The sequence below is a fragment of the Humulus lupulus genome, chromosome 1, assembly GCF_963169125.1.
Source record: "Humulus lupulus chromosome 1, drHumLupu1.1, whole genome shotgun sequence".
NCBI lineage: Eukaryota > Viridiplantae > Streptophyta > Magnoliopsida > Rosales > Cannabaceae > Humulus > Humulus lupulus.
In genome coordinates, this window is record NC_084793.1 from 275,786,997 (window position 1) to 275,801,905 (window position 14,909).

A 14,909-nucleotide genomic window follows, 5' to 3' on the forward strand; every position below is an offset into this window, starting at 1 on the left:
AACTGCTTGGTTCCTTTCATTGATGATGCTTTCCCGTTCTTGCTAGCGTTGTTCTTTGCTAGGTTCTCAGTGACGTCTCCATCGTTTTTATTCTCCAGCGAGGTGTTGCTTTTGGCCTTTGGGTTTTACTCAGAGCTGCTGCAGGGGGTTGGTGATGGCTCGAGTTTTCTAGGATGCTCTGGTGGCTCGTGTTATGGTGATGGGTGCTCTTAGGTTTGATCTAAGGTGCGAAGTGGGCTTTTACTCTGGTGGTTGATGGCTTGGGTGTCTTAGGGGATGGCTCTTGAATGCTCTAGCGAGGATTGTGGTGTACTTAGGGATGCACATTTTTTCCATGGGGATAGGACCCCGCGGAGACCCGCCTTTAATGGGGCGGAGAATCCCCGTATAAATTGGTAACGGGGCGGGGACGAGGATAATTTTCAATCTCCAAATGTTAAATGGGGTGGGGACGAGGATAACACTTTCTGTCCCGACGGGCCGTGTTTAAATTTTTATATTTTTTTTGTAATATTTTATATGTATTTTATATATTTTTTATGTGTTATTGTAGTATATTAGTAATTTTTTTAATATTTTAAAATTTATTTAGGATAATGTTTAATATTTTAAATAATAAATATTATGAAATATTTTAATTTACAATTTTTATTTTAAAATTTTAGTTTAAAATTTATTTTTTAAATAAATGTGTTTCCTACGAGGATTCCTCGCCCTAATAGGGGATTCCCCACCTCACTCCTGATGGGGAATGAGCGGGGACGAGAATTAAAAATATAAATGGGGACGGGGATGGGGGGAACACTCCCCGATAATTCCCCGTCCCGTGTGCATCACTACGTCTTTCAAATTTAGATCTAGGTTGTTGTGTGGTTGATTACTTTTGGTTTTCTAGTTTTTTTTACTTTCTGATTTGTCTTGTTTGTTTCTTTGTGTGTTTGGTTTTTGTTGTAATAGTGGTGTTTTAGTACAGATCCTTTGTGACTTTGGTTTGGACCAATTTTGTGAGATCATTCCCTTATTTCAGTCTACATTGGATTTGTGTGGAGCACTGTCGCTCGAAAGTGAGAGATAAATAGTGTGCTATATTTGTGACAAAAACTCAATACAAATTTTAGCATTATGCTTTCTAAAATGTAATATTTTATTAATGCTAATTTGATATTTATTGAAAATATACAAAAAGTAATAATTTTTCGTTATATTTTATATTGGTACTATAAGATAATAATAAAATTGTTGACGCGGTTCTTCGGCAACAGGTAATTAAGAGAAGAAGAGAAAGAGATTAGTACTTAAAAGTAGAACCGCCGCAGATATGAAATCTTTGTGAGAAGAACTAGGTGACCCTAAACACGTTTTTTAAGTGGTTCGAAGGTTAAAATCCTTCTACTCCACTAGTCAATATTATTGATCTTTTCTGGGTAATTGGTTTACAAAATATATAGTTCTTACAAGACTATTTTTTCCAACCTCTATCAATTCCCAGGGTCTCCATATTTATAGGAGAAGGCACCTGGAAATTGGTAGGGAGGTCATCCCGTGACCTTACCATTTGTCATATCAAGTCTGTGATATTCATGATTACTTCCTAAACCTGACACACAAGTGTGGTCTAATCAGTATGGAAGGAGATAATGGGCCGCACGGCCCAACCCATCCGTGGGTGTCTGAATACGCACGTTCCTGCGGCGTGTCCGAGAAGTCAGGGGGATATCGGACACGTGATGGCAGGATTATGCACGTTTATCTTGCGTGTTGACCTCCCATAGGGTCAGAGCTTCCTGAGAAGCTCGCTACCGGAGTAATCCATAACCCGAGCTGATCCTTCAGTGGTCGTCGGATGTTGTTCCCAGCTCCTGGAACAACAAGAAGGAGCAGGAAACTCCATCCCCTCGAGCTAGAAAGGGCCCGTCCTGAAGATAAAGCCTCTGGCCTGTGGGAGCCTCGGGCTAAATCATGTTTAGTCCGAGGATCGTCCTGCTAAACAGCCCGTGGGAAATCCAGGGCGTACAAAAATAATAAGGTAAAAAATATAACATTTAATATAAATAGATAAAAATAATAAAAATGACACAAAAATAAATAAAAAAGTATAACATATATGGTGATGCAAAATATGTACCATGTTATATTGTATGCAAAATTGACACAACTTTTGGCACACTATTGGAGCAAGATTTTTTTGTAAAATGAACTATATCTTAGTAATATATCACAAATTTAACACTTCATTAGAGATATTCTAAGATCTTTAAAAGTCAATCCACTAAAATGTGTGTTTGTCCAGGGTTCATGATCTTTCTATACCTATTTTAATCAGTCTATTGGTTATCTGTCCTCGTAGGGAATGACATTGCTTTTGGGTTTATTTGCTCCTTTATTGTAATTAGCTTGGTTTGCTCTTGTTGTTCAATCGTCTCCTAATCAAATCTGTGCAGCTTTGTGAGTTACACCAAACTTGTTGGACTATTTGTCTTTTTTTTTTTTAACATTGAATCAATGTTCTTTTCCTTAAAAAAAATAAAAAAATAATAATAATCAATTAGTCAACTTAGCAAAAAAACAAAGACTGTTTCTTTTTTTTTTTCTTCATTTAGGAAATTCCATAATTTTTCATTTACATTTTGTAAATTAAATGAAACTTGAGAACATATTTCTTTAAATAATACCATGTAACACTAACAAACTAAGATAAAAGGAACTATAATCATTTAAAAAAATATATAAATATAGTAATTAAACATCTAAACATAGAACCAGAGCAAAACAAAACATCTAAGCATAGAAATGGACAAACAACTCAAAATCAAAATGGTTGTCAGCCAAGGTATATTATATTATTGTTATACTATTATAATTATTGGGGAATTATTCGATGCACCTCAAAAAAGAGCACACTATTACACCCTTGGTGTTTTGACCCTTCAAAAAGAGCACATTATTGCATCCTATGGTATTTTTGGAATTATCTTCAATGAATTTATTTTTTATGACTGAACATTGTAGTTAATTAGAGCATTTTGTAAATTTTTACAAAATTTAGAATAATTTACAATGCTAAAAATTAAATTCAAAATAGATTGTTACATGCTCGACTAAATTTTTTATACGTGTGAAATGTGATATATTTGAAATTTATTTTTGATACTACAATATAAACGATGATATAAAATTTTTAACAAAAATACTTTCCAAGCAAAAAATAACAAAATGTATTGGTGTATCCTTTTAGGAGGGTACTCCCGAGAATTTGCCACAGTTTAACAAACATCCATAAACAACTTTATTTTACCACACACGTGTGACGCGTGCATCTAAACCTCGGTTAAATGCCCGAGACAGACCCCTGGAGACTGGCTAGCCGTTACAAATGAAGGTTCACAAAAAGATTAAAGAGGATAGAGACAATAAATAAATAATAAAGGGACTTTTCAAAATGAAAAAATAATCGTCTGAAAACTCAAAAGTTGCAGATCACGACCCAGGCAATGAATGAAATGAACTTCCGGATCAGTCCCCGCAAAGATATTTGCAAATACCAAAATTAACCTCCATCAATTAAGCCGACCGTCACGATCTTTCACTTTATTCATCATTTATTACACAGTAGTACGTTATACCGTCAACCACAGAATCATTTCCCTTTCTACATGCCAACTAAGCTTAATCTCCATCTCTCACTCTCATCTCAACTCAATTCTCATGTACGTATTTAATCTTTTTTTTTTTTTCTGTTGAAAAATTGGACCGGTTCTCACCAATTTTCTCCAATATTTTCGCCAATAATAAATTTCTTACTGGGATTGGAAAATATTTTCTTTCTTATTTTTTTTTTATATTTATTTGTTTATTATTTTTTAAGTTTATGTAAGCCTGGAATGCCGGCCACTCGTCCATACCCCCCTTTCATTTTTTATGGTTCGAAGAAATTTGTGTCTTAGTTTCTGTTTGGGTCGCGAGAAAATCCCTATCTTCTTGATTGCGTTTTTTGATTTCTGTGTTGCAATGTGATTTTGGAGTTTAAGTACCTAGTCTTATTTTTTTTCTTCCTTTCTTTCTTACTGAAAAAGAAAAGAAATCGATGTTGATTAAAAATGCCGAGCATTAGAGCCCCTGCTTCAAAGAAAGCTACAACTCTCACTGTAAGTACTTATATATATGTGATGTCGAGTTCTGCAATTGTATTTGTTTTCTTCCATGGCGCGAGTCCTTACTTTGGGTCTCTTTTGCTCATATTTTTCTTTACAGGTTGCCGTAAAATGCAGACCATTGGCTGAGAGGGAACATGGTCGCGACATCGTTCGAGTTATTGATGAGAAGGTTTTGTGGTTATTAGGATCATTATTCATTGATAGTTTGAGATTTTGTTTATTGATTTTTGGATTAATATACTGATGACGATGATGTGCTTGTTTTGTAGGAGCTGCTTGTTTTGGATCCTGACTTGTCCAAATGCTACCTTGAACGTATACAGAATCGAACCAAGGAGAAGAAATATAGTTTTGACTATGCATTTGGTCCTGATTCCACAAATTCGGTACTTAGCCTCATTTGTCTCGGATTACTGAATATTTGTTAATTTGTTTAATCATGATGTATTGTATGGCATATTGAGCTAACTTAAAGAGCGTATCCAGTTCTATTTCTTTAGTGTCTGAAGTTTTGTTTTGCTTAAACATTTTTTATTACTATAAAAGGGTACATATGGCAGGGCAAGATAATTTTATATTAGCATCTAATGTTATAAAGAAACACATGATGCAATTTTAGAAAAAGCAACTAATGTGATTAACTTATTCTCTGCTTCGATAATGTTTAATTCATTTTCGTTTGTTTTTTTTATCTATTTTTTAATCTTTTTGTGCTGTGTTGTTGATATACATGACATGGTAATATTTCACTTATCAAAAATGAATGTTAGGTGCTAATAATTTATCCTGTGATCTTCGTGTTATAAATACTCACCGATGGGTCAGATAATATCATTGTTTCACTGTTCACATGATTAACAGTTGATAGATCGTAGTATTGTACTATTGTTGCTTTAATACTTTGAAGATGTCCAAGGAAACAAGTGATACTTGATAAGCGGCTAGAAAAGGGATAATTGAGATTCTAGGGATACTTTTTTTTTTTCCAAAGCTATTTGTGCTATAATTATTGTTTTATGCAGGATGTTTATATGAAAAGCATATCTTCTGTGATATCTGGGGTTGTTCAAGGTCTCAATGCAACCGTGTTTGCATATGGTTCAACTGGAAGGTATCTTTAGCTTTTTTGTTCTTTGAACTTAAATTGGAGCTTGCTTGCTCATGTCTCACTTGTTTGGCATGGGCCTCAGTATTAGTAGTTGCAAATAGTTTCTGCTGCTGATACCAATTGTTAAAACTTAGATGAGCATCAAATAATTATTCAATGATTTCACATAATGGGCTCATAAAAAACAATCATGCATTTGAGTTTCAAAGTATACCAATCAAGAGAGTTTAGAAGACAAACATAGCTCCACCATTACCTTTTTCCTTGAGCAAATGTCATCTTCAACAACCTGAAAATCAGCAATAAAAATTAGAAGATGATCAATGTGAGACAATCTCTTTTGGAGCACTCTCTCTACTTCGCTCAACCAAAGTCTCTCTAAACAACAATGCACCAATAGACCCAATAATACATTCTGATATACAATTTATATATATGTTTTGTATAGATACGCTTAAGGGTCTCTTGGAGTATTATTGAGGTTTAGATAGACTTGGTTGAGTGAAAATAGAGAGTGCTCCAAAAGAGATTGTCTCACATTGATCATCTATTAATTCTTATTCCGGGTTTTTCATGTTGTAGAAGATGGTACTTGCTCAAGAAGAAAGTAGTAATGGTGGAGGTGTGTTGTTTCTAATTCATCTTATTGTTGGGTATACTTTAAAATCAAATGCATGTTTGTTTGATGAACTTGAATACGTGCAATTATTGAATAATTGTTCTTGATGCTCATCTTGAATTTAACGATTGGTAATTTTTTTTTAGATTCATACTTGCTGTATTAGTAGTTCCTAAAATCTTGTGTAATGACAAAAATAACAATCCACTTCTATAAATAGATCACCTCTATAGTCTTTAAAATCTTGGATGTGGCATAAGTTGGACTAATTATGAAAATTGAGACTATATGTGCTTAATGTCACCTCTATAAAGTATTTAAATGGTGATGAGGTGGATTCTCTAAAATCCTGGACATTCCACAAGTTTGGCTAAATTATGAAAACTGAGATAACAGTACTAATGAAAATAATTCTTTCTTTTCCTCAACCATTTTGCAATCGTCATGCATTATTATAATTTTAAGGTCTTACTACTATTTGTTGTTTGCATTGTCTATTTATAATTTTTCCTATATGATATTCTCACATATGGATGTTTCCAGTGGTAAAACCTACACTATGGTTGGGACCAAAGATGATCCTGGACTTATGGTTCTTAGTCTGCACAGAATTTTCGATCTTATCCAAAGGGACAAGAGCTCTGATGAAATTGAAGTTACCTGTTCTTATCTTGAAGTCTATAATGAAGTATGGTGTGGCTGCGTACTAAAATATACTATTATACAGTATTTCCTTTATCCAATATATATACATTTATTAATCTTTATTCTGGTGAATTTAGGTTATCTATGATTTACTTGAAAAGTCTTCTGGTCATTTGGAATTGAGGGAGGATCCAGAGCAAGGCATAACTGTGGCTGGTCTAAGGTGTATCAAGGTTTGAATTTTATCTATATATATATATTTATATAAATCTTGTTTGTCAATTAATATAATGCGGGCAATTGCTAGTTGTTTATGAATTGTGCTTCTAATTCAGGTTCACTCAGCTGATAGAATTCTTGAACTTTTGAACTTGGGGAATAGTCGAAGGAAAACTGAAAGCACAGAGGCTAATGCAACATCCTCTCGGTGAGTTAAATTTCTTTACCTAGTATAAGCATGTCTCCATGGTTATTACTATACCCAAACTTTTCATGCTTATCTTTTCAGTATATATGACTATTCCACTTTTTATTGGAAGTACTCATTATCCTGCTTCCCCAAAATGTACACCTTGTTGCAGCATCCTCTCCAGCTCCAGTGCCTCTTTCTTTGCTTTCAATTTAATGAATAAATTAATTTTGCTGCTTTCTCATGAAATTGTTTTGTTTTTAACTAGGTCTCATGCTGTTCTGGAGATAACTGTTAAAAGAAAACAGAGGAACAAGTATCGGAATCAAGTAATGCGGGGAAAACTAGCACTTGTGGATCTTGCTGGCAGTGAAAGAGCTTCTGAAACAAATAACGGAGGCCAGAAATTACGTGATGGAGCCAATATCAATCGTTCGCTTCTTGCATTAGCAAACTGCATAAATGCTCTGGGGAAACAGCACAAGAAAGGCCTTGCTTATGTTCCTTACAGAAATAGGTAGGTATTGGTAATTAGAAACTTCTAGTCGTGTATAGTCCTTGCTACAGTGGCTAATTTAAATGGTTCTGCAGCAAACTGACACGAATACTTAAAGATGGTCTTAGTGGTAACTCTCAAACTGTCATGGTAGCTACAATATCCCCTGCAGATGGTCAGTATCATCACACCGTGAATACCTTGAAATATGCTGATCGAGCCAAGGAAATAAAGACACACATACAGGTGAAATTTCTGTAGTGGTGTTGTGTATTCCAAATAATTTATCATTTGAATATTCTCGAAGAGTTGATTTCTGTGTTCAATCTTACTGTAGATGTTAATTATCATTAATCATTGACTGCCATTTTTACTTGGTATTGCTGATAGGGTGGTTGGTTGTTGGCTAATAGTGTTTTCTACGGTGCACTTTTATTTCTGTTGGTTACTAATGCATATTGTTATGGGTGTTTCTCCAGTTTTTGCTTGATTTAATCAATATTATGCAAAATTTTCCACTTTTTGTGTCTGTTTACCACCATCTGAAGCTAAACTGTTAACATTATGACAACAAGAAATCATCTCATTCTTCTTTTTCTTATGTTAACTTTGAAATGGTTGTGGTTTGTTCACAGAAAAATATTGGTACAATCGATACCCATGTCTCAGACTACCAGAGGATGATTGACAGTCTTCAGGTAAGCTTTAAAATTATTTTAATCTAAAGAATTTCAGCAAAGAGTTCCATTTTTGTATTGACATTATTAGGTGTATAGATTGAGGTTTGCCGATTGAAAAAGGAATTAGCTGAAAAAGACTCACAGCTAAGTATCAAACCAGCTGAGAAAGCTGTTGATGATGAGCTATCTTGGTTAAATACTTTGAGTCATCAGACCAGTGAAAATGTTCAAGAAAGGATAAACTTACAAAAGGCACTATATGAACTTGAGGAAACCAACCTTCGTAACCGCACAGAACTCCAACATCTTGACGATGCTATTGCAAAGCAACAGGTAAAGAGTGCACTTATTAGTTAAAATGCTATGTCGTGTATTTGTGAGATTGTTTTTCTTCTTTTGAATACTGTGGCCAAGTTTAGTGTTTTATTTAATTCATGCAGTGAATTTTTATTGGTAGATGATCTCTTGCTCCATGATTTGTTAAGAAAAAGATTTTTTGGATAACTATGTATTCAACGTAACATATTTCTTTCTCAGACTATTGAAAAAGAAGGTTCAGTTGTTGAGGCTCTGAGAGCAAGGAGACAAGTCATTCTAGATAACATCCGTGAAAATGATGAAGCTGGTGTTAATTACCAGAAGGTAATGCATCCAGATTGTATTTCAACTCATAGAATTATGAACTTGCGAAATTTTTGCTTCTTACAACAAATTTCACTGTCTATAGGAAATTGAGTCCAATGAGAAGCATCGATGTCAACTTCAAGATATGATTGAAGAGGCCATTAGTAATAATGGAAATAAAACATACTTGCGGATTCTTAGTCAATACAGGCTATTGGTAAGCATTTATGTGTTTATAACTGTATAAAATCTGCTTTCATTCTTTGATTTGTGATATGCCACTGAAAATTGTACAGTTATTGTGTTGGAGTGAAATAGGGCTTTATTTATTGTATTTTTTAAATGAATAAATTTAGAATATTTACAGTTTTAGATCTTTTATAAGAATCTAATTTTACGGGTGTTCTTGGTATGAGTTTTACTCTATACCACAGGGCCGACCCTGAATGGTATGGGGCCTTATACAAAAATATGCTATTTTAAAAATATTTATATATAAAATGATATTTTTCAAATTTTTGGGGCCTTTGTGTAGGTAAAAAAATATTATATTTAAAAAATTTGAAGATCGTAGGGCTGGCCCTTACCGCTATTAGTTATCATGCTAAAGATTTCGTGACCATAATTTCTCTGGGTTTACACGTACTTTATATATTTAGTTATATTTTTCCTAATTTTTTTTCTCACAAATTAAGGGAATGACCAATACTGAACTTCAATTTGAAATGGCAATGAGGGATCAAGTCATCTACAATCAACGGGAAATGGTAAGGAACATGTGGGACTTGCTCATGGGGTTGGGACTAGATGAAAGGCGGATATTGGACCTTGCTGCCAAACGTGGAATAACAATAGAAGATTGGACAATGACACCTAATGTCGGACAATCAGCTAAGAATCGGTCACCTGATTTAGCTTTTGGTAGAATTTCTCCATCTGGATATTTTGACGTAGGCCATTCATACTCTAGATCATCTTGCATATTTGATCAGTATCAAGATTCTGGCTCACAGTCCTCACCCAAGCAATGTAGGGAATCACCTCGTGCTTTCTGTAGAGAGGAGCATCATGACTACTCCTTCTTGGTCTCTCATGATCACTCCCCATCAGCATATATGAGACTGAGGAAGAGTAGTGAGCATTGGGTTTGTGGCAGGCAAAATTCATGGGTTGGTACTCCTGATAAACCTTCTCAAGATTTGCGAAGCTCATGTCCAGAGATGAGAATTCGGTCTTTACCTTATGGTGAAAGCTGCATATCTACTTCTGCAGTCACTACTAATTATGGCGAGCGGCAAAAGGTACAATTGCCAAAAGTATATTAGTGTTGTCTTTAGTCTTAATAGTTAAACAGACAGAATTGGTCAAGAAGCTTATTACATTTTAAGTCTCAATTTCAATATTTTATAGCAAAGAGTATTCTTAGGCGCGTGTCCTACATTTTTCAAAACATCAATAATTCATAATTCATTTTTCATATTACATATTTTATGCTATAATGTTTTAGACAGTGGATGGTAATATTCCCCTCCTTTTAAGGAGCAAGGATTTAACTCAAACTTTTTGAGGAGGATCTGAGTGTTCAGGGTTTCAACAACTGTTTCCCAGATATTAGCACAAAAATGCTTATTCTTCATTTTGCATCAATTGATCTAGCCTTTTACTGGATTGCTTCTATACGTGTTGAAAAAGTATTTACGACATTTTCCCAATACTAATAGCCATATACATTTTGTATCTGTTATATGACACAGGTGGAATGGAATAATACTTTGAGTAGGCAAGGTTGGATGGTGAATCACCTCGGCACAACCCGATGTTTGTTTGGATTCAGCCCAATGGAGCAAGGTTCTGGTATGCTAAACTCCAATCATAGCTTCTCAAATACCGAACGCTCGAATTTTCCACAGTTTTCCAACATGCCTACCTTCGGTACAACAGGGTCATTTCCTTTTGGTTCTAGTACCCCCATGTCCCGTGGTCCTCATCACAATTTTGTATAGCCTTCATCTCTAGTTTTTCTTTCCTTTATTTCTGTAGCTTCTTTCTGGCCCCTTTTGATTTCTTCTCAAAGTGTACATAGGTGTAGTAGTGGTAGCGAAATTGAGGCTCTCGATTGTTGGTTTTACTAGGAAGTTGTTTTAGCTTAGACAGAATTTTAAAATGGGTTTTGGATAGAAAAAAAAAAGAAGAGAATAGGAGAAGAAAAAAGGAGTGGCTTGGGTTGACGATGTTTTGGCTAGTCAGTCGTCAACACAAGGAATGAGATCATTGTAGTGAAATCCTTGTACATATGTCATGATTAGAATGTTAAAAATTCTCACATTGCTTTTGCCTTATATGTCTCCTCAAGTCTTTCAATCTTCCTAGTTTTCGTGTTTAGTTTATTTACGAATGAATATATATATATATATATGACTCTCGGTATTTCTTAACCCGTGAACAGTTTTCGGCGCGACTTTTTTTTTTTTTTTTATGACTGTATATATTGTAGCTATTTAGAACATCCTGCAAATTTTTAGAAAATTTCGAATAGTTTACAGTAACGAAGACGAGGTTCAAATATGTTTTTCACGTGCATAAAAAAAATTAGTCACGCGTGCAACATGTTTGAACCTAGTTTTCGGTACTGTAAACTATTCGGAATTTTCTGAAAATTTGCAGATGCTCTAAATAGCTCTAATATACACGGTCATAAAAAAAAATCACGCCGAAAACTATTAACGGGTTTTAAATACTGAGAGTCCTACCGGTAGAGCTTAAAGTGAAGCCTTATAAGTGAATTTTCCTATTTATATATATATTTATAAATATATGTATACTAGTGAGTGGCACGTGCAAAGCATGTGCAACCTATTATACTTTTTTAACAAAATATCTTTTTATTTGTAGCTCTTTACACTTTATTACACACCTCTTGTTTCTGTCCCAATTTCAGTTACCCTTACTGAACACTTTGTCCTTTCTGTTAATTCATTTGTCTTTATTTCCACTCTGTTCTATTGTGAATTTCTTTCAAATTTCTACCAATTAACTTATGTTTATAGTTAACGTTGACTCTCTTTTCCATTCTATTGTTGACGATGACGCATTCCCTATTTTCACTAATGCTTGAAAATTATAAAATAATGATGGAAGTATTAAACCAAATAATGAATTGTTGCTATAATATGGTTTTATAGTTGTTTATGATGCATATGTCAATTATACGTTTTCTTGTTGATCTAAACGACACACCATATAGTCAGAAATCTTTTCAGATAACCTATTACTTATTGGGGCCACGGCAAAAGAATAAAATCAATTAATAAAAAATCACAAGTACAAAATATTGACTTAAACAAAACAAGACCCCCACTTGAGATTTACCGCAACTTTGTTATATTTCTCTTCACTAATCTGATTCTGATTGAAACGCTCAACCACTTGAACTCCCCTCAATGACAAGTGAGTGCTTGCATCCCCCAACACAAGGCTTGTAAAAATCCTCCACCGAAGACTATAAGAATTATGTTCAAATTACAACATGTATTCACTTATGAAAGTGGTATAAACTCACCACAAAACTAAACTCTCATTTTACTACAAGATCACGCGAATACATTGATCTTGAATACAAACAATGAACTCTCACAAATATCACAATTCACTCACAAACTATGCACCAAAGAGTTCACTTTTTCTCAAGGCCCTAGAAGCCTATTTATAGAGACCATTTCGTGCTCAGAAAGACTGAGAAATAATATTCTAATAAAAGCAAGAATATTTGAAGATATTCTTGGTTAATGAAGATTTGCCATTTTTAGTTGATTCCGATCCGACAGACACAGATTTTGCGGGGACAGCTAATACCTACGTCAGATCAAGTTTCTCAAGAAAGAAATAACAATTAATTCCTTCAAAGATTGTATTTCATGAAGTTTATTATCTTGAGCAACACGAAAATCAAAAAAAAAATATTCCAGAAATGAATTCGAATAAGCACATAATATTTTCTTTATAAAACCAAGATACAAATTTCTTTTATAAACTTATTGTGAGAATATCAAACTAAATAAGAATTTATTTGCAAACTTTACAAATTAATTCAAGATATTAATTCCGAAAATCACAATAAAAGGAATTTAAAATTATCTTTTAAATAAAAAGGTATCTCTATAAATTTTTTCTTTATTATACAAAGTTTCATTTTTCAAAAAAGGAAACTATATTTTTTTTGAATCTTTCTTTTCACAACTAGCCATTACCACGAAATTTGTCAATAAAAAATATCACAAAATATTCTTTAATCGGTTGACAAAAAACTCTCAAAGTCTAAAAAAGGAAAAATATATTTTATTTAAAGAAAAATCTTCTTATAAATAAAATAGTATTTTTCTCGGTGAATATCAACATTTATGGATAAAATATAAACATATATGAATGAAATTTTAAGTCAAAAAATTTCCATAATCATATATGATGATTTCTAGAGAATTAAGACTTAAGAAAACAAATCTGGAAAAAATAAGTTGTCGCAATAGATCATAAACCTGTTAGGACAACTGCTTCAAACTTGTTAAAAAATATTTTCGAGTTATAAAACATATTGTCTATTTAAAATAGCCAATTTAGGGTTTTACAATCACCCCCTTTGACATCTTTTTAGACAAAAATCTCTTATTTTACCCTCACTCAAAAGTATGTGCAAAGCACACATTAGTTGAAGCATAAAGTTTACTCAAAATTCCCCCTGCGCATGATATAACAAAAAATAGGGCACAGAAAAAAAAAAACATGTTCCAAACTCGATCAATTAGCACAAGAATATGGAATTGTTTATACTCCCCCTAAATAATTCTTCTCCCCCTTTTTGTCTATCAAAAGAGCCACATGAACACTATCAGGGGCCAAACACACTTCCATCATAGTTCATTACCATGGTTGCCTGCACACATGTTAGATGAAAAATGAAACAAAGAAAGAAGAAGAAGAAGAGAAAATGAAGTGGAATAAAAAAAAATGGGTACCAACCAAGACACCACAAAAATTGGGAAAATGAAATTTTTTTCTTGTCTAAGAATATGATCTTCAATGCACAAAATAATTTGTCAATATTTTCACTATTCCCACAAACGATCAATCTTTTTTTTTGTTTTTTTTAGAATAGCACAAAGGTATATATATATATATATATAAATACAAAATGCCAAAATATCCTTTTGTGCCCAAAAAATCTTTCATGACCTGTCCACATTGAGAAAAAAAACCAAACATTAGTACATTTTAACAAAATTTTACTATAATGTTTAGTAAATTTATTTAACATATCATGTTTTTATTTGTCTCAAGAAAAATAGTTAGTCATATCCCATGAAATATTTAAAGTGTATCAAATGGTGTATATGCATTTTAATATATTTGTTTTACCACTAAAATCAATCTTAAGCATTTGTATGAGCATGTGAAAGCATGAGACATTGCCTTTTGGTGGCAAATTTTAGCCTTTTTCACAAGTTGCATAAAGTACCCATCTTAGACGCTTTCACACTACACCGATGGTGGCCCTTTTCACATGGTAGAGTATCTTCTACATAATTTTAGTTACATAGTTCCAACTTACTCATGGATGACTTTCACACACCAATGCAGGTAGCTCTATTCTTAAGATGGAGCTTGAGACAAGATAAAAAATATTATATACTCACACACCACATACACATATTGATTCATAAAAATATTAAATGGATAGACCTATCTATTCTTCAAGACCACTAAGCATGATATATTAACTAGAAAAACTAACCAAGGGAAAAATAATGTTAAAAACTAATTTTTACAATTTTCTCAATTTGGACAAGAACAAGACAACTTTTGAGCAACACAATGTCAAGGATATGGCAAAAAAAATCAATAATAAAATAAATTAATTAGTACAAACCCCCAAGGATTTCTTGAGGGAATCAAACTTGATCGCATCTAGGGATTTTGTGAAAATATTTACAATTTGTTTGGCAATCTCAACATATTCTAAGACTAAAGCTTTATTTTCAACAAGTTCCCTTGTGCGCCGCGACACATCATCATCACAAAAACATTTTTCATGGGAAATTTTCAAATGTCTTCCCAATCGACATAGTTCACATTTACCAAAAGAATATTTACTTAAATTCAGTAAATCATGAACATGACTCA

The 14,909-nt window shown here is 33.3% G+C and overlaps 1 protein-coding gene across 1 annotated transcript; it reads left to right on the forward strand.

Annotated features, from left to right (window-relative positions):
- The first annotated feature begins 3,746 nt into the window (after positions 1 to 3,746).
- Positions 3,747 to 11,074, forward strand: LOC133806952 (kinesin-like protein KIN-8B). Its single transcript, XM_062245048.1, has 15 exons — positions 3,747 to 4,145; positions 4,252 to 4,323; positions 4,424 to 4,540; positions 5,177 to 5,265; positions 6,425 to 6,569; positions 6,664 to 6,759; positions 6,862 to 6,953; positions 7,204 to 7,452; positions 7,527 to 7,677; positions 8,067 to 8,129; positions 8,208 to 8,444; positions 8,649 to 8,753; positions 8,839 to 8,952; positions 9,431 to 10,036; positions 10,490 to 11,074. The coding sequence occupies exons 1-15, from the start codon at positions 4,098 to 4,100 to the stop codon at positions 10,736 to 10,738; spliced, it is 2,433 nt and encodes an 810-aa protein (XP_062101032.1). The 5' UTR covers positions 3,747 to 4,097; the 3' UTR covers positions 10,739 to 11,074.
- The last annotated feature ends 3,835 nt before the right edge of the window (positions 11,075 to 14,909 follow it).